The sequence below is a fragment of the Emydura macquarii genome, unplaced genomic scaffold (genome assembly GCF_026122565.2).
Source record: "Emydura macquarii macquarii isolate MOO-44397 ecotype Brisbane River unplaced genomic scaffold, CSIRO-AGI_Emac_v2 contig_691, whole genome shotgun sequence".
NCBI classification, from domain to species: Eukaryota; Metazoa; Chordata; order Testudines; family Chelidae; genus Emydura; species Emydura macquarii.
This window is the reverse complement of record NW_027130828.1, coordinates 17,042,970-17,069,031: the sequence shown is the minus strand read 5'-3', so window position 1 is coordinate 17,069,031 and position 26,062 is coordinate 17,042,970. Positions and strand designations below refer to the sequence as shown.

The 26,062-nt window shown below is 46.9% G+C and overlaps 1 protein-coding gene across 1 annotated transcript in view; it reads left to right on the top strand.

Annotated features, from left to right (window-relative positions):
* Positions 1-26,062, top strand: part of CACNA1B (calcium voltage-gated channel subunit alpha1 B) — a 433,344-nt gene that overhangs the window by 213,559 nt on the left and 193,723 nt on the right. Inside the window, exon 7 of the mRNA XM_067542172.1 lies at positions 13,708-13,811. Within this exon, the coding sequence (XP_067398273.1) occupies positions 13,708-13,811 (104 nt within the window). The remainder of the gene's footprint in view (positions 1-13,707; positions 13,812-26,062) is intronic.

Genomic DNA, 26,062 nt, shown 5'->3' with positions numbered 1-26,062 from the left:
GTTCGCTCTCAGCGTAGTGCTGGCGTCTGGCTGCTCATAATTGGCGGCCAGTCTTTCTCCCCCCACAGCCCAACCCTGGGGGAACCTCTCACCCTTCGCTTCACACACATTATGAAGAACACAGCAAGCAGACATCACCGAAGGGAGGTTCTTCTCAGTCATGTCCAGCCTAGTCAGGAGACTCCTCCATCTACCCTTTAAACACCCAAAGGTACATTCTGCAACCATTCTGCAACTGCTTAACCTGTTATTAAAACACTCCTTGTCGCTGTCAAGGTGCCCAGTGTATGGCTTCATTAGCCAAGGGAGCAAGGGGTAAGCAGGATCCCCCAGGATCATATGGGTATTTCCACACCCCCAATTTGAATTTTTTGGTCTGGGAAAAAAAGTGCCTGCCTGCATATTAGAGAACAACCCCGAATTACAAAATACGCGCACATCATGCACCTTCCCAGACCACCCCCATAGATGTTGGTGAAACGACCCCTGTGATCCACAAGCCCCTGCAGGATCATGGAAAAGTACCCTTGCGGTTTATGTACTCGGTTGCTAGGTGGGCAGGTGCTAAGATAGGGAAGTGTGTCCCATCAATGCCCCCCCCACAGTTTGGGAAGCCCATCGTGGCAAACCCCTCCACTATGTCCTGCACGTTTCCCAAAGTCACTATCCTTCGTAGCAGAAATCTACTGATGGCCCTGCACACTTGAATCACGGCGGTGCCCACTGTAGATTTACCGACTCCAAATTGATTCCCAACCGAGCGGTAACAGTTGGGGGTTGCCAGCTTCCACAGAGTGATGACGACTCTCTTCTCCACCGTCAGAGCTGGTCCCAAGCGAGTATTCACGCGCTTCAGGGATGGGGCCAGCTCCGAGCACAGCTCCAGGAAAGTTGCCTTTCGCATACGAAAGTTTTGCAGCCACTGATCATCATCCCACAGCTGCATAACGATGTGATCCCAGCAGTCTGTGCTTGTTTCCCTGCACCAGAACCGGCGTCCTACGGACTGCAGATGATGTGTTACAGCCTGCAGCAATCGGGAATTGTTCTGCTCGATGGCTTGTAGCAGGGCAGCCTCGGTGGCATCGCTGTTGTGTGTGCTTCGGCTTCTTGCTCTACTTCAAAAATACTCGATGATAAGTCGCGATGTATTTGTAACGCTCACAATAATACTGCAGAGTTGAGCTGGCTCCATGTCTCGGCAGCAGTGGCGAGCGCGGGGAGTAAAAAAACAGCACGAAAATACTTTTCCTGTTTGGTTGGGGGGGGGCGGGGAGAAGAGAGGAGGAAGCAGCGTTGCATCATGGGATGATGACCACGGCTAGTTGCACTGTGGGATAGCTACCCACATTGCACTGCTTTGCAATTCGAATTATGAGTGGTCAGTGTAAACGCAGGAGACATGCGCAAACAGCATAGTGTATACACACTGCTGTGACTTCTAAAATTCGGCTGCTGAAAGTCAACTTAAAGTCAATAAAATTCTGCAAAATATTTGTAAGGAAACCCAAAAGCAGGTGTCACTGGAGTGAGTTTTGACAAGAGCTGGTTGAAGACTTGGTCGGGGGGAAAAATGATGAAAAATGGCCTGTTCTAAATGCAAATTTTCTGCTTCAAATTTTGCCAAAAAAAGGAAAACATTTCCCCCCTTTTTGAGACAAACTGGCTATTGCACGGTTTTTCAGTTTGGGGTTTTTCATCCAAGCCCCCTAAACATTTTCATAAAAATCTTTGGAAAAAAATGGAAATTTCTAACTTCTTTCCAGTTGTCTGAAATCACATTTTCCGATCAGCTCTAGTTTTGAATACCAGGAAAGGATTCGTGGATTGCCCGTGGAAACGATGCAAAACGCTGTGGCTGCAACCCTGGGTCTGTATACACTAGCCAGCTCAGGCTTGCGGAGCTCAGGCTACAGGCCTGCTCAGCTGCAATGTGGATGCTCATGCTTGGTTGCAGCCTGAGCTCTGGGCCCTCCCCTCTGCAGGGTCCCAGAGCCTGGGCTCCCGACCGCCTGAGTGTCTACACTGCAATTAAACAGCCGAAGCCCCGCAAGCCCCGGTCAGCTGGCACAGGCCAGCCGTGGCTGTTTAATTGCACTGTAGGCAGACCCTGTGACTCCAGATGAGTTTTGGTCCGAGACTTTGTTTTAAATGTAAATCCAAAGTTCCAAGTGCAACTAAGGACTTGTCTATGTGTGGAAATTGACAGGAATAGCTATTCTGGAATAACTATTCCACTACAGCAATTATGGAATAAGAATGTCCACATGTCCAGCTCTTCCAGAATAGCAATAGAATTCACACCTGGCTTTTTTCTGGAATAACTTCCCCATATAGCCAAGCCCTTAGGTATCAGCAAATCCCCCACAAACTGAAAACAAGAGACGCTTCATGCAACAGCTCTGCCCGCCAGAAACACTGGTAGAGCTCTAATTGTGATTTATAGTCACAACTGACCAGCCCAGTTATTTACACCAGAAAGGGATGAATGAGCCAATTCCAGTGGTGCTGATAGCAACACTGTGTGATTCCAGCGTTTGTCCAGTGCTTCGCATTCAGATCTCTTGTTCCTGGGATTTAGATTTGATTGTAAAAAGGTTAAAAAAAAAAGTTTGCCTCTAACTCAAGTGTAGCATGTAAAGCCTCCGCTGAGGTGCCTTTCAATTTCATTTCAAAATATGTATCTAGATCTGAGCCCAAACTGCACCGTTCAAGCCATGATCCAAAGTTCCTTAAACTTAAATTTGAAATAGATTTGAAGTGGTACCTAAAGTTGAGAGAGGTTCAGATGTGGAGTTTTGGTTCAGGCTCATCTTTAACTAGGTTTTCTGGCATTTTTTTAAAACTCCAGCTATTGCTTTTCACCCTGTGACTTCCTGTGGTAGCAAAGGACATGGGCTAGGGGTATGTTATGTGTTAAGAAGTATGATTTTGCCTTATGTTTACTGCCCATTCATTTAAAAGACTGATCAGTTTTCATTGAATCCTTCACAATGTTAAATACCTCTGCCAAACCCTTCTGTCGCTTCTTCTTTATAGGCTACACAGTCCTCAGGATTGGTGTCAGTCTTCTAGTCTTTTGACTGTCTCCTTGCCAGTTTTATTTTGCTGTGAAAGGTGTACTGGTATTGCTCCGACTCAAATGGTCATGCCAAAAACAGAGCTAAATACCAGATCTGCTCTATGAATGGAACTGAGCACCTGAAAAACACAACCAGAGTTATTTGTCTCAGGCTGGCTGCACTACAAGCGCTACAGTGGCATGCACTGCTGTAGCGTAGACACTTCCTACATCAATGGAAGGGCATTTTCCATCGATGTAGGTAATCTACCTTCTCAAGCAGCAGTAGTTAGGTCGATGGAAGAATTCTTTCATCAACCTCGCTGTGTCGACACCAGGGAATGTTAGGTTGGCTTAAGTATGGTGCTCAGAGATGTGATTTCTGTTTTTTTCCACACTCCTGAGTGACGTAGCTAGGCTGATATACATGTTAAGTGTAGACCAGCTCTTTGTCTGTGCCAAAGTTATATTTAAAGTGGACTGAAAAAGAAAGTTTGCAAGAAGCTATTGTGTGTTTTTGTACTATTGGCTAGGGCACTGGACTGGGACTCAGGAGACCTAGGTTCTTTTCCCAGCTCTGCCCCTGACCTGCTAGGTGACTTTGAGCAAGTCTCTGTGCCTCACTTTCCACATCTGTAAAATAGGGGTAATGATATCAACCTCCTTTGTGAAGCACTGTGAGATCTGCTGATGAAAAGCACTATAGAAGAGCTAACTGTTATGGTTATTTCTATGCCACTGAAAGTCAAAGTCACATCCATTTCCTGACACTGGCTAATTCATGTGTCTATGGAAACAAGAGATGGTGAGACAAAATCTCTTTAACTGTGACCCAACTGACTGGGCATAATTGCAGTAGGCAGCACCCATCGGCTTTTTAGAGTCTTTTGCAGACCAATGGAATGTTCAATGGGGTTCTCTGCCTTGTGACCCCTGATTGCATCTTACATTTGCAGACATGAGCACTTCCTTTTGTTAAACGAGTCATTATGGTTTATTTCTATTGTTGAGCTGAAAGAAAAGCACCCACCCTACAATTTACAGAGGAATGCAAGTACAATGTGTTTCTGTAGCGCGCAGAGCAGGAGGGAAATCTGAAATCTCCTTTGTCTAGTGCCAAAAATGCTTGCCAAAAAAAAAAAAAAAAGTATGCTGGGAAGGGGAAAGAATAAAGGGACAAAAAGGAAAGGGTGAAACACAGGAAAAAACTGAAGAATTTTAATAATTTTTGAGAAAAAACTTGAATACACAAAAACCTGCTGAGTGAAAGGACTGCGTCTTTTTTTAAACCTTTTCACAATTTCCCCCCTCAGTTTGTGACTAGCTCTACTTTGAAAAATAAAGCAAGTTATAGGTAGAGCCTAACTAATCTACTAGATTTGCCTGTTTTTAGGCATCAGAGTTCTCTGGCATAAGACAAAGCGAATCAAGTGCTGATAAGAGCTCTATTCAGGTGGAACTGCCATTGTCAGCTGAAACCATGCTGGGGGTGCGTGGACCATCTAACCCTAACTGATGCAAAGGGATCGGGGGGTTAAGGGGTGAGTTGATTACAGTCTATAAGTATCTGCATCGGGAACAAATATTTAATAATGGGCTCTTCAATCCATTAGGAAAGGGTATAATGTGATTCAAAGGCTGGAAGTTGAAGCTCAACAAATTCAGACTGGAAGGCATACATTTTTAATGGTGAGAGAAAGGAACCATTTACTGAGGGTTGTGATGGATTCTCCATCACAGACAATTTTTAAATCAAGGTTGGGTGTTTTTCTGAAAGGAATTATTTTGTGGAAGTTCTGTGGCCTGTGTTATACAGATGGTCAGACTAGATGATCACAGTGGTCCCTTCTGGGCTTGGAATATATGAAGAAAACACCTTCTCTGGGCTAATGAAGGTAATTTATTACTCTGTTCTGTGTTCGTACAATACCTAGCACATTGGGGTCCTAGGACGTGATTGGGGTTTCAAGATACTACCACAACAAAAATATTAAAAATAATCATTTCTGCATAGAGTAGGACCTGCCACTAGTCAGAGGGATTTGGTACCATCAGGTTTTCTGACTATGGAAGAGGACAGGGACAAATGGGGGATGCTGGTTATTTTCCCTAGTGTTACAGTTGATGAAGAGATAATAGGATGCTGGAAATTTGCATCTAATCAAAATTTTGCAGAAAACCCAATGAACTATCTAGAGGGCCTATTAAGAGGAAGAACGGATTATTGCACAGGCTAGTTTCAGGAACAAAGACAACAGAGGGAACAAAAGCTCTAATGAAAGGATTTGAACACATGCTTCTCTCCTAGCCAAAGGGGACAAAATTCTCAAAAAAGAACACTTACCAAAAAAAGACCCCCTTAATAAGCACTTTGCAAGCAATACACTTGCCATGGCCAGCTGCCTGGTCATGCCTCAACTGAAGACCATTCAGAACTTTCAGCTAGTGCAGCCTTCACCCCATCTGCTTAATTCGGAGGGAGTATGTGACAATGTGACACCTGTGTGGCTTTACTGGCTTCTAAGTTATTTCTGGGTGCAACTCAGGGTGCTGGTGTTAGCATATAGAACTTTGCATAGGAGGATGAATGGTCCAGTGATTAGGGGGCTAGCTTGGGATAGACCTGGCTTCCATCCCTCGCTGTGTCACAGACTTCCTGTGTGGTAAATCATGTAGGCTCTCAGTTTTCCATCCCTAAAATGGGGATAATAGCACTTCCCTGCCTCATGGGGAGCGGTGAGGATAAATACATTAAAGATTCTGAGGTGGTCTGATACTGTGGTAAAGGGGGCCACATTTACATACTGTAAAGAGATAAATAACTTGTTCTGGTTGGTTCAATGATAACCTCTCCCTTTGTGAGACATTGAAAGAGCTGCTTGACTTTATAGCCCCCAGACTGAAATGGGAGGTGGCTAGAAACGGGCCATTCTCAGTGAAGGGTCTGGAATGTGCTTCTTCCCATTGGCCTCCAGGAACCCACAGTTGTCCAGTTGCAAAGTCTATCACTTTTTCTAAGGCTAAATAGATGGGAGCAGGTGCTGGGAGAAATGTGTCTGGGTGGGTAGCGGAGAGCTCCGTGTGGAAATTGGTCCAAATTCTACCCTGTGGCTTGTTTTGATTATGGCAGCTTTATGTGTATCTAGAGCTATGAGCAGGGAGAAATAGAAATAAATAAAGCACAAATGGCTTTGTTAATTAGCAGAAGTGGCTAGGAGAATTGAGAAAATCAGATGAAAGGTAAGTGAAATTCATCTGTGAGAGATAGCTAAGAGTTTTCCCCAATGTGAAAGTGTTTCTTTAAGGGAAGATTATAGTTTAATTGCCCCAAATAAGTCAGATTCTGCCAGTAGTTAAATTAACTAAGACAGAGTGAACTTTGGGTGCATCATGCATTTTTGTAAAAGACGTACTAAAGGGCTAATGGTCTGTTTATTTCCACCTCGGATCCTCTGTCAAATTAAATTCCTTCTCTATTGAATTCCAGAACTCCAAAACACTTATAAACATTTATTAGTTAACCTCTTCATGGGCTGTTTTTCATATGTCACTATAGTGACTGTACTCCTTCCCTAGAAGAGACAGGGGCATTCAGGTCAAGTCTTCCACCCTGGTCAAGAGGGAAAACTTATTTAGACAACTCTGTGGCTCCATGTGCAAAGACAAAGGAATTGATTCTTCTCTTTTGTTGGTGTAAACCAAAAGTAACCCTGCTAAAATAAAAGGATTATGCTACCGAGAGAGGACAACCAAGGGCACAGAGAACTTCAGATCTGGATCTATGGACAGAACCAACCTATATGGACTTGAACCATGTGGCTAAATGTCTAGGAAAGCACTGGTGCCTAAAGGAATGTTCCATATGCTTAATCCAGGCTCAGACTTGGAGCCTGTCTACACTGCAATTAGAAGTGTGACTGCAGTGTGTACATACATATCTGAGCTAGCTTTTGTCTAGCTCGCATGAGTGCCAGTCATAGTAAAGTTGTGACAGAATGAGCTAGACACCCGAGTACAAACCCATCCGGGAGTCGGGGGGAATGTGCCCTTGCTGCTCTTAGTACCTGTTCTAGTCTGGGTATGACCACACAGGCTGCGGTCACACCTCTGATTGCACACTAGGCAGACCCTTAAAGAGACCCTGTGTGCTGATCCTAGACAGCAATATAGACTTTGTTAGGCTGGGAGGTGGAGAGCCAGAGAGAACCACAAGATCTGTAGGTGTCCAGAAGCCTCCGTAAAGAATCAGCACTTGAGCAATTACAGCCCTGTCCTGTCTGTTCACTTACCATAAAAGATGGTCTTTAACATGCTCTCCCCCTCCTCCCATTCCTATGCCCTTCTGTAGTTCCTGGTTTTGGCTGGGACCAAAAACAGACGCAACCAGAAACGATTCCTGTGGTATTGCTGGCCTAACCAGAAACACTTTGGTGGATTTCCAGACCGATTTTGCAAATCCTAGATGTCCGAATACGCATCTTAGCATTTCAGAGCTTATCACAGTCCAAACTTCCAAGCTCACAATGATAATATTTTACATTCATCCCAAAGAGTCCCAACGTATTTCACCTATGTGCATTCAGTACCCACTTCTAGGTGGAGTGAGGCAACCAAACAACACTCATTATGCTGCTCAAGAACAAAGATGGTGGAAATTTTGACCGAGAAGTTGTTTTTAAAGACTCATCCCAAAGTGGGCTCAAAAGAGTCATTGTGGCCTATGGGCTAAAACACTGGAGTGGGACTTCAGAGACCTGGGTTCTAGTCCAAGCTCTGCTGTTTGGTCATGCATGGATCTCTGTCTTCTCCCATCATTTGCTTTTTCGGACTATAAGCTTCTTCGTATAGGGACTGTTTCTTCCTAGGTGTTTGTACAGCGCGAGGCAACATGATGCCCGTAGGTGCTACCAAAATAGTAATATGTGAAATGAAACCAATCAGTCTCAGATGTATGAAGCACTTTTTTTTGACCTAACTGGGATTTGAACCAGTTATTCTAGAGGGACATCAAACATGATGTTTTGACTGGTAAGCTATCCCATCATCAAACAGGAAGTAGATACAATATAACGAATCACAGAGTTGTAGCCTGAGCTTAATATCAGAGTGAGAAAAGGCCGTTGAAACTCCACCAAGGATTTGTCTACATGCACACTTGTACTGGTTGAATTTAGTGTGATTTGAAACTTAGTTGAACCAATGCAAAAGGCTGTGTGGACACTTTTACTTCAGTTTAAACCATGCTTATTTCTGTTTAACTTAAATGGATTAGGAGCCGGTTAAAGCTAAAATGGAATTAGCTACTTTCGCTGAAATCAGAGCATCTACGCAGGGGTTTACAATGGTTAAACTAAACTGGTGCAACTTTTCATGTAGGCAGCTCTTTTAGTTATTTGTGAACCCCAGAGGCAGGAGTTGAGGGGCTGCTGAAGGTGATAGCGAGGTTTTGTGGGAGGGCATTTGTGAAGAATGTTCAGTTTTCAACTAAAAACCGGGAAGCCAGGAGGCAAAATGAAAGATAAATGATGTTCGGTTCAACTATTCTGTTTACTGTTTAAAGTTCATCGCAGCATGATGGTCCCAGGAAGTAGAATTCAAAGGATCTGCCAAGTGCCACCTAGCATCTTCCTGCGGGGAGGCCTGTTTTGTTCTACTGCTTTTGTGTTCCCAAAATGGATTTAATCACTCTCAGTACAACATTTAAAGGGTTATTACAACAGGTCGCTTAAACATGGGTTACCATTCTGCTTGTGCCATTCAGTCCTAAGCACATGTGAAACTGAGCTGCGGAGCACGGGGTGGTGGGTGGATTGTTTGCCCAGGTTGCAAGAAGCTGTAAACTCCAGGTGTTAGAACATGGTTAAGTCCTCTAGGGGATGTCTATACTTCAGGTAGACACCCAGAACTGGCCACACCAGCTGACTGTGGCTCACCTGGCTCAGGCTAAGGGGCTGTTTAACTGTGATGCAGATGTTCAGGCTCGGGCTATGGGAGTCTAACTGCAGTGTAGACATACCCTGAGAGAAGCCCCTTGAAGCATGTGCTAGTTTTCAGCTCTCTGGTTTCTGCTAGGTGGAATGTAGACAATGTACCTCTGAGTATTTGCGAGTTCTATTGCTCATTAGAAAAAGTACAGCCTTAGAAACCCGAAGGGGTGGAGGCTGGAGTGACTCTAGATGCCAGGAGCATTTTCTCCTGTGGAATTTTTCTCCCCTGGAATACTTGTGCAGGTAGCGGTTGGCCATTCCCAGGGAGGGAGTGTCCCATTAACAATGATACCTCCTCTCAGCGTTATTAGTTGATCTCTTTGGACTGACCGGATGACTTGTCAGGTATGACTGAACACATTTCCATGTTCCTTTCCTTGTCCAGATCGTTGGCTTAGCTTTGTATGAAAGTGCATAGAGACACTTCTGAAAAAGAGAGATGCAACAACATGTGAGAGGGTTTGTACTCTGGTTAAAGTAAGGGAACTGTGGAGTCAGGGCTCCTGGATTCTACTCTGTCCTCTGGCACCAGTTCACTTTGCGACCTTATGCAAGCCTCTTAATCTCTCTGAATGATTGTGCAGGGGATGTCAAACTTTTCCTGACACCCCTCATCATTAGTGGAGGCCTAGAAGACAATGGAGGCAAAGTCTTCAGGAGTATTTACATGCTCCTTTTTCATATCGACTCTGGCATGTGCCCCCTTTGATCAGCGTCGTTTGAAGTCAGTGGAATGTGGAATTCAGCAGCTATGCCTACGATTCATTAAGATCCCCTGCTGATCCCCCAGCCAGAGGGAGCATGGAACTGCAAGTAGGTGGGTTCCCTGAAGGTAGAACTTCCCACCACTGTGTCGTACACGGGGTAGGGGAGATCTGACAGAGTGGGCAGGCCTCCATTGATCTATGGCAGCTGAAGCAGAAATCCCAGCCCATGTTTGATGGAATTGGGTTGAGCTGAGCATAGTCATTGCTCCTTCCCTTCCAGTGGCAAGAAGCTCTGAAAACTACAGCCTCCTCCTCTTGGTTCAATGGGGCATGAGGGCTGCCTCCTGGCATGTTCAGTGCCATAGAAACACCAGCGAAGCTGCATCCAAAAATCCCCTCCCAGAACAGGCTCATAGAAGGGAAAGTGGCAGGGTGGCACGAAGGGGTTTCTAGACCCTGCAGTTGATTGCAAGCAGGGGTAAATTACTGTCAAGCAGATTGTTTGAAAGCATCATTTTAAAAGAATTCACAATCTGGCAGAGGCTGCCATCTTGCTAGTGCAATGAGGCTTTAGCATGGATTTGGGCACAGGTATGTCTGAGGGTCTGGCTATACAGCAGCTGGGAGGTGTGATTCCCAGCTCAGGTAGTTGTACACAGGCTAGTTGCACTCAAGCAAGCGCTGATGAGCAATGTGGCCATAGCAGCATGGGTGGTGGCTCAGGCTGCCATCCAGGTACAATCCTGCCCTAACTCCTCATTGGTTATTCAGCCAAAAGTATTCACCAGTTTTGACCTGAATTTGCAGAGAGTTTTGATTGCTCCCAAATGGCATTTTTCGGCAAATTCAAATGAAAAGTTTCAGCCCCCTCTGGGTGCAAGGATAAATGCCCGAAAGATTGTGAGGTGCTCGGATATGGTGGTGATGGGGGTCATGTATAAACCCTTAGCTGGATATACATGTGGGGCTTGTTATTGATGTGAGTTCGGAGGGTGTTGAGAGCTGCCCGTAAGCTCCTTCTGCAATTTGGTACAATGCTGTCACATCATTAAAAGTATTTTATTTCCAGCCCTTCCCTATCAGGTTAGTCCTGCGATTGTGATTGAGTAGCGCAAACAGGCAGCCAAGCATTAACTGGAAGCATAAAAATTGATTTGATCTCTTGGCTTCCCCCGCTTAATGAGCAGGACTGAATCGGGATGTGGGAGTGAAGCCCAGCCGCTCTGCTCATGGAACGCTGCGCTGCTTCTCGTTCCCAGATACGGCTGCGGCCCTCTGCTCTATTTTACTGAGGGTCGGGAGTTCTTTTTTCCTGGCAGCTCACAAGTTGATTCATGAAAGCATCTCCCTGGGGCAGGGTTGGTGCCATAAGCTGTGTCCAGACACAAGTTTTTGGGCCTGTGGAGAAAAGATTCTGCTCCACAAGACCCTCACCTCCTCTGGGGAAGATTCCTACAGCTTCTTCTCCCCCGCCTGCTGAATGCTGCCTGCACCTTGACCCCTTTGTGCATGCACAGAACAAACAGAGGAAGGCCCTGCCCCAAACATAAGGCCACCCTTCAGATTCTCAAAGGAAGGTGTTTAATGAGACACCTTTCTGCCCATTTTGCTTTAAAGGCTTTGATCGTGGAATTGAATCATGGATCTGCCATCAAGTCTGGGCTTCAGATGAATAAATAAATGATCTCTTGACAACATTTTAACCTATAAAGCACACTCAATGCGTGTTTATAGGAATTGCCTTCTCCCATCTAGGTCCTTCCTCTGTGCTCCCCCTTTTGCCTTTTCTTGACCCCTTTGTCCCATCAGCCTCATCAGGGCAGGCCAGACTACAGTTCCCAGCGTTAGTAAATGTGGTCTGCCATTGAGCTAAAAGCCTAAGTTGCTATAGCTGGAGCTAATGGACTGTGGTTTGCTGTAACAGACGTATCTCCTCTGTGGATCGGGCAGAGAGGGGTACCTGTAGCACGCATTCACCACCGGGTTACAGCTGAGTGTCAACACTATCAGCAGAGCCAAAGCACATGGGGAAAGAGGCATGAAGGATGAGAACAGTACTCACACTTCATCCTCATGTGTTCAGCCCAGTCCTGTAGAGAAGGGGCAGGGAAGAAAAAGAGTGGAAGGGAGGAAAACTAAGAGCAGGAGGAAAGAAGAGAAGAGAAGAAAAGAAAGACAGATGAAAACTTCAGAAGAAGGAAAAATGCAGGGGGAGGTGAGGGAGGCTGAAATGTATTGGTGGTGGCATGTGTTTTTTACAATTATTTTATGGAAGTAGGGGATGGACCGGGTGTGGGGCAATCTGTTTTCTCTCCTTTACTCTCCCTTCACCTGCGACTGCTTCGTTCCTTCCCGCTTTCCTTACTCTTCTTTCTTTCTCCTTTTGTCATCAGAGATGAATTGTTTGTAGCTAGGACTGCAGGAAGTGCTGGCAGGGACAATGTTAACCCCTCATATTGTTAAGGAATCACCCGTCAGCTGATGTAGATATTTATGAATGTGTTAGTTATTCAGAGAAACATTCTTCATGAATCTGCTTCTTAGTCTCAGTCATTCGAGGAATGGTTTGTGTCAGCATATAGTGGGCCAAGGGTGACTCATGAGCAATTTGTCACGGTTAATACTTCAGGTGTTTGTTATCTGTAATTCATACTGTGTAACGGGTCACATGATATTTGTTTTTGCTCCCTGATTGGATGACTCCCAAATCCACAAGGAGCATTCAAGAGGGCTTCAAGAACGCATGTGGTGCAAATACTTGTCAACGCATTTGTGACATTTCCTCTTCCTGTGAATACTGTTGTGAGCAAAATTTCACTTGTACAAACGCTGGGGAATAGTGAATATAAGGCATGACAAATTGTGAATAAAAGGGTCTGTGTTAAAGTGAGCTAATGGATTTTGTTCAAGGCAATTCTCACAAGTACTTTCTGCCGTATTTGCCACGTTCTGTTTGTAATCTATCACACATTTCAGGCCTGTATTAGGGATGGGGGAACTGTCGTTCTTTCACCAGTGTAAAAGGAGAGATGCAAATTTCCCTTGTTTTTTCCCCTCAACCTTCAAATCAGCTGATCCAAAAGTTGCTGAGTTCTTCATCCACGAGAGAAGAATCTGAACTCTCCAAGGCTCGTGGCATGGGTAGTGGCCACATGGCATTTTACTGTTCAGCAATTACTTGAAGAGCTCCCTTGTGGTTAAAGAATGCAAAAACATAAGAAACTAAAACCCTCTCTTCCCCCCAAATGCACACACTTACTTACTCAGGAAGTTTTAGATGCTGGTTTCGATGTCAGACTTCCAAAGTGCAGAATAACCAGATGTGAAGTTGGATTCACTCTAAAGAATATATTCACCTTGTGGTTTTTTTGTTTTTGTGTGTTTTTGGGGGACTGTTTTCCTTTTTTTCTGTTTAGAGTGTGTGAATTCTGGGCATGCCGTGTTAAATGCAACACACATAAAAAGAAGATTGCATCTCCCTCACGTGCTTTGTGTTTTGAGTCAGATGTAAATTCGACAGAGATGCAAGCACATGGTAACTCAGACCTTAGGTGGACAGGGAGTTTGGAATGGAGGGGCTATTTTTGTAACAAGGTGGATGAGCGGGTTGGATATCTGAAAGTGTTGTTGGGAGAGAATGCCAACAGGCCCACCTTGAGGTTGGAGGGGCCCAGTCTTTTCAATCAGAGACTGCTATTCTTGCTAGAATTCATGGTAGGTTTGAAATGTGGACACCTCATGCACAGAACAGTGAGCCCCAAACTTGCTTCATTAATTCTGTTCCTTGGATTTCAGTCCTCGGTTCAGTTGTGCACATGTAACAATGCTAATTAATATTGGCACAGTCTGTAGGGAGTCTAAAGGGAGAATCCATTGCCCTGCAGTGATAGACGTTAGCTTTTCTGGGGACTAATTAAAAATTGCTTTTCTTTCTCCCCTTCTCTATTTCCAGACCAATGATGCTGCAGGAAATACCTGGAACTGGCTTTACTTCATCCCTCTCATCATCATTGGCTCTTTCTTCATGCTCAACCTGGTGCTGGGCGTCTTATCAGGGTAAGGCGCCGATGACTTGTCTGTCTCCACCTGGACAGCTTCAGCATGTTGGTTTGTGTGTGTTGTGGGCAGGGACTGGGAAAGGACAGTGACACACCATACTCAGCACATTGCTTTTGTTTCATTCCCTGCCCCCCTTTTCTCTTCCATGGAATGGTGTGCCCTTATGAGACCACCATACAGCTGTAACCTGAGAACACCAGCAGGGCTGGTGAAAAGTCAGTAGCCAAGATGGTCCTGAACTGTCAAGTTGCAAGGGGCAAGGGAGTTTCATGGAATACACTGACTTAGGCCTTGTCTAGCTAACACTTACACAAATGCTTAAGTGTAAGCAGATGAGTAGCCCCACTACAGTCAGGGGGACTACTCCAATGCTTAAAATTAAGCATGTGAGTACGTGTTTGTAATGCATTTGGTTATATCTCCCTCTAGTGATTGGCTCCAGATAATGGAGCTACCTCGCCAACTCATGCAGTGGGAGGGGCTTGTGCCTTTGGTTACATTCGCTGTGTTATCTGTGGCTCTGTCTACACTACACACCACTTGGGGCAGTGTGTAGGGTTATGCGTAGCTATATGCTGCTGTGAAAAGCAGGCTGTGTGCACACTGTGGTGTGTAGCTACAGTGGTCAGTGAAAGGCTCTGTGAAGGGAGAGGCAATGGGGAAAGGCTCCAACAATGGGTTAGTCCACTGCCTAGATGGAGGAGACACTACTTGGGTGTGTAGAGAGCCATGTAGGACATATAGACTGGGAGTTCAGGTGTGTCTTTACTTGCTTATGCAGAGCCTACACAGCTATTTATACCCATGCTGGGGGACATGTAGTGTATGTACTTTGTATGCTGCCGTAAGATTTGTGCAGTGTAGATATACCGTGTTTGTATGAAACCAGCCAGTGTTACCAACTCTTATGATTCTATTTTGTATCTTGCCATATTTGGTGTTTTTCTTAAAGCCCCATGTGATTGGGTTTGTCAGGCCTCTTCTATTATATTTGGCCCATTATATATATCTAGGGATCTATATCCCCAGCATCTAGGGATGTTTGGATCTGGGTTTATCATCCAGACCCATCTTGATAGTACGCAGTCTCTTACAGTGTGTGCAACTGGGTGCTGGAGCCTCTCCAATAAATCAATATTGGGCTTGTGTATGTGCACCTAGATTTACCTCCCATAGCCTGATTCTCAGACCGTGAAATAACAATCTCTCGTTTGCTGCTTGTCCTTCTGGTAGCAGGAGAGAAGTGTGCAGCTTTGTTGGAGGAAAGTGTTAATGCTATTCAGATTAAAAGCCCTTTTAACATTGCTTTCTCTGTCTTATGTAGTCAGGGAAATAAAATGTTCTTCAAAGAACAGATCCATGCGTAGATATTTTTTAAAGAGTCTCAATAGCCACAGATCCTCCTGTGTTCAAAGCAGGTGCGGGGGAAAAAGTAGGGAGCAGCTTTGTGTGAAGATCAGGAACACTGCCCTGGTAGGGCTGTGAACTGGAGCAAGGAGGGTACAGCTGGCATAAGTTGTTTCAGAAGGTCATGGAGCAAGCTAGTGTCTGGCCATCTGAAGAGCTTTACTGCCCCTTCGTTCCAGGATAAGTGGTTAGGGGTAATGATGTTCTGATCAGGTGCTGTCTGACCTCAGAGATGTTGGAAAGGGGAAGCTCATGTCCATATCGATGTGATATCGTACTGAAAGCACTTGTGCAGTGGCTTGGGCCGGGGGTGGTTCAATGTTTGCACTATTCACATACATGGCTCCCCAGTGTCTCAGCTGAGCTCAGTTAACAATATGCTGCTTAATAAATAATAACAATAATAATGAATAATAAACTAAAGCTGCACACTCCTGCTCCCTTAGGTTTGGACTCAAGGGTGATCTTGTGATTAAAGCAAGGACCTGGGAGATCTGTTTTTGGCTCTGCCACATACTTCTTGTGACCTTGGGCAAGTCACTTCACCTCTCTATGCCTCAGTTTCATCATCTGTACTATAGGGATTTGATGGGGTGGACTAGGCCCCTGCTGGAGACCTCAGGGTCCTACCACACCCATCCCAGGAAAGGAGCAGTGGAGTTAAGTCCTCCGTGTGGCTTAGAGAGACTGTGCAGGAAGCAGCCAATCAGGGGGTGGCAAAAAAGGGTTAGCCAATCAGAAAGGCTCCAGGAAGCAGCCAGTCAAGGCCCAAGAAGGCCATATATAAAAAAGCTGCAGATCCAGAGATGGGCAGTTCCTTACTGGAGCCAAAGGAGTGCAGTGGTGCTCCTGGCTGGATAAAGGGAACAGTAGCACCATGGACAGCTCAGTGCTGGCAGGGCCTAGGCCCTAGAGGATTGAGCGAGCGCTCCTGACTGGCTGGCTGCTGGGCCTGAAAATAGAGAATCCCTGAGCTAAGGGTGAAGCATGGGTGAAAGCTGAGGCTGTGGGGAAGAGGCCCAGGGAACTGAAAGTAGTTTCCTTAAAGGGACACGGCAGTGTGTGGCTGTTATTCTTAGGGTCCCTCGGCTAGGACCCAGAGTAGTGGGTGGGCCCGGGTTCCTTCCCATAAGCCACTGGGGCGGTGGCCTACAATTGGACAGGGATAAATTCCCCAGAAGGAAAGCTGAACTACTTAGTGGCTCATCTGGGGTGAGAAAGCCCAGAGGGAGGGGGCAAAACCATTGGCTCCAGGGAGGAAGTCCTGGTGGTGTGGCCTGATACCAGGGCTGGGTCTGGTTAAAGACTGTGGACACACCAACTAGAAGGGGCACCTGCAAGAGGTGGGTGCCACGCTGTTACACAGGTAATAATACCCACCTCACAGGGGGAGACTCAATTAATTGAGATTTCTAAAGAGCTTCACGAGGAAGATCCCCCAAAGAGAGGCTGAGAGAAAGATCCAACCACAGGTGGCCTATGTGAGCTGCATTGCTTAGTGCACTCCTGGAAGGCACTATTTATTATGATGATGAAGGGAGTAGAAGAACCTGTGTAGAAGAAAATGGCAAATTACTGTGATTAATTTTAGATGTGCCAATGACGTGGCCTTGCATTCCTGCCGGCAGCGATCAGTGCCATTACCTTCCCTGAGAGAGGACTCTGGAACAGCACTTCAAAGAAATGTGGTTCTGCTGAAATCACAGATAAAATCCTGTGTTTCATGGGAAGAGTCTTTGCGTGCAGAGCATTTGATCATTAAAAGAGAGAGACAAAGGGTGAAATCGTGATCCCAGTCGAGTCTATGACAAAACTCCCATTGACTTCAATACGATAAGATTTCACCCAAGGAGTTTATATTATTTCGCAGTACAGCTGCTCAGTGTGCTGGCTGCACCCACAGGCACAAGACAGCTCTGCCTCGGACAGCCCCAGCTCTATGCTGTTTCTGTGAAGCAGAGGCAAACGTGGATTCGGGACTGAGGTACTAGTGGGATCATCACCAAAAGGGTTCACTCAGAAATCATGTCTTCAGTATTCATATAGACCGCATTATCATTATCTCAGCAACTCACTATATTTAATGTATGCCCCTGGGAGGTCAGGCAGTGCTGTTATCCCCATTGTACACCTGGGGAACTGAGGCACGGAAAGGCTAGCTGGCTTGCTCAAGGTCACACAAAAATTCTGAAGCAGAGTGAGGAATTAAATGCTGGTCTCAGAAGTCGTAGGCTGGTACCCTAATCAATATACCAGCCTTCCTCTCCTAAGTGGTACTTGTGTGATTGTATACTTCCGTCACCATAACCTGGCAAACTACCTTGATGTATATATGGCTTTTTTAAAAATTGCTTTCTAGTTGCATGTATAGCTTCAACTTGCCACCACTGATGATATGGAAAGACATGAAAGAGATTTTTAACTAAACAGCCCTTGGATATTTATCACTGTGATTAGGTTTTAACTAATTCCTCTCTCATGCTTGGATTAGGCCTCTTTCCCAGAGTGGCAATGGAAATGCTATAGATTTCTGACATGTTTAAAGAGACGTCATCTTAAAAACCATCATCAATAATAATAAATAACTTTAAACACAAATGAAATTACTTAAATTCCCAGTAGCACTGAAGATTATGAAAAGAGCAGTAAAAAAACAATCAAATTACTTTTCACCATTTATCTAGGAATTTCTCTTGCTAGCCATTTATACTGCACTCATTGCTATCTAGTATCTGAGTACCAGGCCAAGCTAGGTTGTTTGAACAGCTACTGCTGTTTCTGTTTATGTCTACTAGAGAGATTTGCACCACTACTTAGACTAATTTAGAAGCACTGGACCCATGTAAAACTGGGTTTATACCCAAGTTATTGAGGGAATTGGTAAGCCCCGTTTTACATTGGTGCAGTGTGTCTACATTAGAGGTTTTCACTGATTAAATTGTCAATAATGTAACACCAGTGCACTGTTCTCTAATGTAGACAGGGCTTAGCACATGGCCTCTCTTTACTACTCCACTGCCCCTTCTCTATGCTGGAAGTTTTGTTTCTTTTTCCTTTCTTGGTAAATGCAAATAAACCAGCCTGTTCTGCTTCCTGGTTCTCAGGAACTAGCAAAATCTGGCAATGTTTGGGTTGCAAACCCTACAGGTGCAATATTTGTTTTAAAAGGAAGGCCAAATAACCCCTCCATCCCCACCATTTCCAGTGGAAATGATAGCAAACCAACCAACCAACAACAACAAAAATGGGGGGAAGTGTTTGACTCTTAGGTATTAGAAAAATTGTAGTATAAAAATAACCCTAAACATCAGACCACACTTGCCACGACAGTGTCCCTTGAGTATACGGCTAAAGATGTAATTAAAAGCATGTTGGCTCTGTAATTCAGATTAAATTAGGCTCTGCCTGCTGTATGGCGTGCCCTCCTCCCCCACCCCCATGCATGCTGATCAAAGTGCTGCCAGCGCTCTTGTAATCAGTTAATATTTAAATATCCTCTCGGAATGATCTTCTCAGCCTCCCGCTCTCTTTCATCTCAGGCTCATCTCTGAAGCTGGTGGCTCGTTTCTCTTCCCCAGTCCAAGTATCATGGGTCAGATGGTCAAAAGGGCTCAGCTCCCTCTGAGATGCCAGATTTTCCAAAGGTGCTCAGAAAATTGGGTGCTGAATTCTTATAAAAATCTGGTCATTGGTGTCACAGTGGGAATTTCTGGCGGCTTTGCCTCTGCTTAGGATGGTGGATCAGGCTCTTAAGGCAAGTCTACACCGCAATCTGAAGGCACAATTGCAGCACATGTAGCATACCCAAGCTAGTTGGGGTCGAAGTAGATCATTATAAATAGCAGTGGAGGTGCAGCAGCATAGGCTAGCTGCTTGGACACAATCGAACCCAAGATCCTGTGTATGTATTCAGGCAGCTACAATGCTAGCGTTCGTGAGCTCATGGTGTTCAGACTGTAGTGTAGACATACACTTCACCATATCTATTCATTATGACATCAAGGGTGAGTCAGTAATGGCAAACTTGGTACCTGGTTTCCAGTGGCAATGCAGCTGCACCCGTCTTAAGATGCTCAAGACAAGGTTAGGGTGTTTTAGCCCCAGGAGACGTGTTTTCATGTCTACACTGGGGGTTATCACTGGTGCAGCAGAATTCCAGCAGTTGCTGGAATTGAAGTCCTAAATTTGCCAGTGTAGACAAGGCACAAGTCGCTCTGGCAGGAGCAAAGCTGTGTACTCACTGTATTGTGACAGCTGTGTGCAGTCATGTTCATCAGTTTGGATTTTCTGACCTTGCGTGCCATTATCCTTTTGGACCATTGGTCAGGGAGGAATGAGACTATAGACCCCAGTGCCACGTTTGTAGCATAGAGTGATGTTCCTCTCAAATTGAGCACATGCCCATCCCTTCTCTGCAATGATTCATGATATTTTCCTCCCTCATAGGGTGTCTTCTGTGTTCCTTTTGAAGCCTGGAGGGGGGTGTCTCCACTCCCCCTCCCTCTCCATTACCTATGACAAGATCCCCCATTACAGGCACTATCCTTCTAGCTGAGCATGAGTAGGTGAGATGCCCTTCAGAGATGACTGATGCCAATAATTCACCGAGCTGGGGATCTGTTTTACTGGGCTAACCCTCCCGCTCGTAAACAACAGCGGACAGTCTACTTGATCAAATTGGACAGATACAGTGTGTGTTTGGCCATCCATCCATCAAGCAATCCAGTCATCCATACGCTAGAAAACACATCAAACTGGCTTAAGGTGTCACCATGCACACTTCAGTTATAGAGACACAGTAAAAACCTTTTAAAGAGGAAAATGTTCACATTAAAGAAGCCCAATTAACAACCAGATTAACGTTCCCATGCAACATGCAGCTGAGTCCACCGAAAGAAGGACTGTCTCAGGCTTTGTTTACACTGGCGAACTGTACTGGTTATACTGATCCAACTTAACCACAAACAAGTCTGTGTGTCCATACTAGCCTGGCTGAATCAGTTTACGTTTTGTCTTACATCCATAGTAGTGCTGTCCTAAACTGTTTCAGTTGCAGTGGGTACCTATCCCACAACCCCCATCTTCGCTCCCGGAAGCAGTGCCTTGTAGGAGATTTCACAAGGCCACTGATGTGCTGTGGGGCAGTCGCAAAAGGACTGGCTGCACAGTTTTAGTTTATTTGCATCCACATCAGCACTGATCTGGTCATGCTTAACTGTTTTCTTCAGCCTGCTGATAGGTGGTCTGCACTACTTTGTTATTAGACCCTTTGTGGAGCATTGCGGCGTCTGCTGTGCGTGTGGTTGTGTAGTGTTCTCCCTACTGTACTGACACGCCTGCAGGGGGTGACGGGGAATGTTGTGGTTCCCTAAGTGGCTGGTTGTGTGCTGGGGACAGGCTGTGAGATCAGAAGCAAGTGCTAGAGGTGCTCCGATCACTGAGCTCTTCAGGTTCTAGCCCTGCGTGGCCATCCCAAAACACTCGTCTGCTTCAAATCGATAGAAGGGTCAGGCCCTGCCAGGAATAATTGAGGCAGTTAAGCTAGGCATGATTTCTTTGCCAGTTAAGAACAGGAGATCAGCCCACACTTCCTAGGTCTGCCCCTAGGGCCAGTCCAGGGACGTACAAGGTAACCAGGTCCAGTTATAACCTTGAAGACCATCCTCTTGGCAGCAGGTTGAAACTCTGCGTACTCCTGCTGGGGCCTACAGCTGGTCCCCCTCCCAGCTTCAAGGTGCGTCTCTGTCCAGTTCTCAGGCCCTCCTGTGTCTCCTCCAGGCTGCCTGCTATCCAGCCTTCCTTCCACAGCAAGCTCCCCGGCTGCTGGCTGCAGTTTGCTACTCCCACCGGAGCCATATCCCTTCTCCCCTCAGCCAGGTGGGATTATGGAGTCCTCTGTGAGCTGGATGTTGAACGAGGTGGTAACAGTGCCCGATAATGAACCAACAGGTTCATTCCTATGCATTTTTGCCCTGTGTAAATGCTTAGACTAGGCCTATGTAATAGCTTTAGATTACACTGTGGCAAGAGCAAGGGAACCGGTGTCATCACAGAAGGATGGGTGTGAACTTGCTTCGGAGCCTTAGTCTGAGTCTACACTAGGCCTTTGGCTAAGTATCCCACTTCTTCTGCCGTCAGTGGTGGGAGCGGTGGGAGCACAAGGCGCCAGCAACTGCCAGCATTCCTCCCGCAGGGGCAGCATGCAGTGCTGGTCTGAGGGGCAGCCCTTAAAGTGTGCCAGGTCGAAGTGGGGGCACAGTGAGCTGGGTCACCGTCTGGGGGAAAAATCCCCTCTGATTGCTGCTCTTCTCCAGGATGTGGGGCCCTGGGGCAGGCAGCCAATCACAGCTGCAGCAGGAAGCTCTGTGAGCAATGACTGACAGCTCCTCTGCCCCCCCCGCCCCCAGCAACACTGGGAACTCTTGCAGCCCACCCCCCCCGGAATGGGAAGAACCCCAGGAGGAGAAGAGGTGAGGCTGAGGTGTGGGCAGAACTGAAGAGGGGGCTGGAGGATGCAGAACAGATGTGGGGGCAGAATTGATGTGAGGACTGCGGGGACTGGATTGATTTGGGGGCTGGGGGGCAAGAATTAATTGCTGGGCAGGCGTGGGTGTGATGACCCTCTTCTTCCCCCCCACCCCGTATTTTCACTGCATTGCTGGGAAGGGAGTGAATAGTTGCAAGTGGTTCGCTCTGGACGTGTGTCCAAAAGCCTGGATGCTTTTACATCTGAACCTCCTGAGTGTGAAGGATGGTGCTGGGCACTTCATGAAAATGAGCTTTACCACAGCATCGATGGTGGTCCTTGGGGTATTTCCAGCCCAAACAAACAGCAGCAACAGCCTTTTTTGGGCTTCTGCTCCCAGCTGCAATCAGGCAGTGCGGAGATGCACCAAGATGGTAGCTAGCACCTTTTTTCCTAGTGTAGACATACCTGTGCGTCATCTAGACCAGCTGTGTGCAGGGATAGGCAACATCAATGGCTGCAGAAGCTTTGCTTATACTTAACACCCTGAGCGTGGCTGGTGGTGCTGCAATAATGGCACAGGGTCTCAGGGCTGGTCTACACTACAGAGCTTTGTTGGCAAAAGTCAACTTTTGGTGACAAAATGGCAGTGTACACACTACAATGTTCCCGCCGCCAACAAAACTCCCCTGCTTTGATGACAAAATAAACGGACCTTGACGAGAGCCGTAGAGCTTCTTGCGGCAAAGTGAGAGTGAAAAGGTGTCGGTGTAGACGCTGTGTGCCGTAACCGGGCTCCGGGAGCTATCTCACAATGCCCCCCCTGTCCACTTTGCGTACCGTTTTGAACTCTGCTGCGCTGCCCTGCATTGCAGCTACACAGGCAGGCGCCCCTCCCCTGCCAAAGCCCCAGGAAGTTTTGAAATTGCTGAGTGTGGAGAGCTCAAACAGCTCCTGCCCAGCTGAGTTTGCCAGCTCCCGGCAGCAAAGAGGCTCCTGCTTTGTCTATAGGGGAGGGGGTGAATCATTCTCCTGGGTGTGTGGGGAGACGCGGCTGTGGGAGAACATGGAGGGAATCAATCCTGCTCTCCTATGGCAGGCATGCAGGCTGCGTAGGCTGCTGCTGGAGGAGGAGGAAGGGAGACTCCTGTTTTGCTGTGCAGAGCCAGGGAGGGAGGCGGGGGCTGATGTCGGGGTGTCCCCCTCCTCTGTCGGTGTACCGGTCTCCACTGAGCTGGGGTGGGGGCACAGGGGGACACCAGCTGTCTGTGCACCAGCTTCTTCTTCAGGATTGGTTGCTTCCAGCTGCTGTCTGAACATAGAGACAGTGTGCGGACACACTCGCTGTCCCCCAATGCACACTCTGTCTCTCTCTCTCACACACTCACTCACTCCCTGTCACACACTCTCTCTCCCTTCCCCTTCTCCCCCCCCCCCCCCCACGTTTCTATGGGCTTTCAGTGTTTGTTTTCAGCAATGTTAGTTTGGCTGACAGGGCCGTTGAGAAGCAGCTGTCAATCTAGTAGGATCGATGGGACTCAGAAACCTTCATCCTGTGATGCTGGGCCTGCCCGGGAGGCATTGCAAACCCTTCCCAAAGCACCCCGTGTGCAGTTGCACAGTGGGACAGCTACCCACAGTGCACTGCTCCCTGCGTCAATGCAAGAGCTAGTGGTGTGAATGCACTGCAGTGACACAAAGAGCATAGTGAGAACACACAACAGCGGTTTAATTACAGCGGCGACTGTACACCGGCGTAACTTGTGCCGACAAAATTCTGTAGTGTAGACAAGGCCTCAGTATAGACAAAGTTTCAGTCGGAATGATTTTTACTTCGGATGAAGTAAAACCCTCCATCTTCATGACGGTGTGAGCCTGGCGTGTTATTTACGGCGCCACAGCCAGATCAACAGCACAGGCTTCTAGCGGCCGAGCAGAGAGGCTACTTCCATGGAGGGGGAGCCAGCGAACGGAAGACATGACTGTTATCTCTCAACACCGAGAATGATGCTGGCTTTAAGGTGCCGGGTTTAATGGATTTCAGGGGATTTGATGAGCTTGTCTCTGATTTGAACTAGTGGCTGCTGATTGTCCTGGAAGAACTACCGCAGCTTTCATGGTTCACGATAACCATGCATCTTAAACCTCTCCTGCCACAGCTCATTTTTAGCTGGTTGAACCCTATCGTAGTGTCGTCTGAACTGAACTTTCAATACGTCCTCCTCCCATCTGCTGCTGTTTTCTCAACGCTGAGGGTAGTGTGTGTCCTAGATCACTGTTGCTTACATCCTCCCCAGGGGAGTCCTATTTTCGTTCCTTACCCTTGTGTGTTGGGTAACCGCAGCTTCAGTGCTGATCGGTGCAGCCTACTGGCTGGGGGCACCCAGCTTATTCAAACTCCATTGAGCCGCCTGTCTTAATGGCTTGATTTGCTAAGTTTCATGACAGGTTTTTCCCGTTCAGAGGATTCTGCCAGATTGAGATCATAAAACTTCATCTTGTGAGACAGGCAGAGACTGGAGGAGAGTGAAAGGCTAATTAATTTATCATAATTGCAAAAAATTCCTCTGTCCTTCTCTTCCCTCATTATGAGGGACAATCACTCATTTTCCACCCAGATTTACTTCCATCCCACGCTTACCTACTGCGATCCCACTTTGGCTGATATCAATTATTTGCCTCAGAAATACTGCATAATGGAAAGGGAGGGATGTCAGTGCTATAAATGTGTCTTGCATTAGTTTCAGATTCATGCTCTCTTGCTTTGGATGATCTTTAATGTGGGTCTGAGCCCACCTTCTGCTCCACATTAGAACTGCAGACAGAGTACAAGATGCGTTCACTCTCCCTTCTCCACCACCACCCCAGTTTGCAACAAAGCCATTGCTGGAAACAACAGAGATGCTATTTAGAAAAATCCCATTTGCTCCCTGCAGAGGTGAGAGCTGTACTTCTGGTTCAAAGTACAGGCCTCTCCCATTGAGCTAAATGAGCCTGAGGTTGCAGCTGAGGTAGTTGGTCCCTTTTTCTGTGCGTGGTCCACTAACGGGTACCAAGAACTGTCTGTCATTCACTCTGTGTGTTACACCCTTGGCCCTGTTGGAAGTGAAGTGGAAGAAAGAGCCTTTAGTGTATCAGCCAATGGGGAGATCTGTTTAGGTTAAGCTGCACGGGGCTCTTCCTTGACATTGGGATGGAGAGCTGCTGGATCTACTTACAGCTTCCCTCAGAACTGCCTCTTGTTTTCTGCCGCAGGTTGAAAACGGCACTTGAGATTGTGGGATAAATGGTGCTGCCATCCCCAAGCTCTCTGCCCCAGAGCTGCGCTGACACGGTATCTGCAACGTTACTTACCGGGATTGGAACTGGCACAAACTGGGTGTAAAGACAGAGGCTGAAAGTGCATTAAAGGGTCGTCTCTGGGCCTTTCCGTTTCCCCGTCTCCAGGAATACATGGTGCTCGCTGGGTTTGATTCACATTTGATTCACTCTGTCTCAAGAGATAGAAAGGGTGGCAAAGCCTGGACTGATTCTGAGCATTGTTCTCCCAGTAATGCTTTCATCTCTTTTCAGCTAGCCGAGAAGAGCTATTTTTTCCTCTGTGCAAGCGATGAGAGGGAAGCAGCAGCAGCTCTGGCAGTGCAGGATTGATCGAGCCTAGACCTTGGCCCTTTCTGAGATAAATGTGGGCTATTAGCAAGGGGCTGGCGCCTCGGCTAGCTGGGCCTCTCCTGCCCTCCAGGTAGCGTCATCTCTGAGTTCAGCCCAGAGGGAACAGGGGGGCTCTCTCTCCCATGCACAGCATGACCCCAATGACTTCCAGCCGGAAGGCCAGACGGGGTTGGATAGCACTGGGCATGGTGGAGATTTCATGTAGCTAGTGAGAGCATTGGGGGCAGATTTGCAGCAATGTGCTCTGTCATCTGCATCATCATCAAATCTTAGTCCTCCCTTATGCTTCCTTGATGCGTATTGTTAAATGTTGGAGGTTTAATCTTATGGTTCAGGTGCCTTTATGCTCAGGAAACTGACGCTGAAAAACGGCGACTTCTCACTCGGTGCGTCTGCGTCCCGTGTGTCTCTGGAGCCCGTCGGTTTACTGGTGCTAACCTTTTCCATTCGTGTCGACGGTGCAGTGGCAGCGCAGCTGCTGGGCCACGCAGGGGCTGCAGAAGCCCGGATGGTTCTGCTGCGTGTTGCGGCTGGGAAGGACATGGAGAGCTTGAACAGGGAGGCTGCAGCCCCAGTGCACTGCAAAGCTGAGCTCCGTGGGGGCTACATTCAGGGGCGTGGCTTCAATGGTGCAAGTGGTGCAGTCGCACCAGGGTCTGTGAGGCAATGGGGGCTCAACCAGCAGAGGCTGCTCTACCTTAGT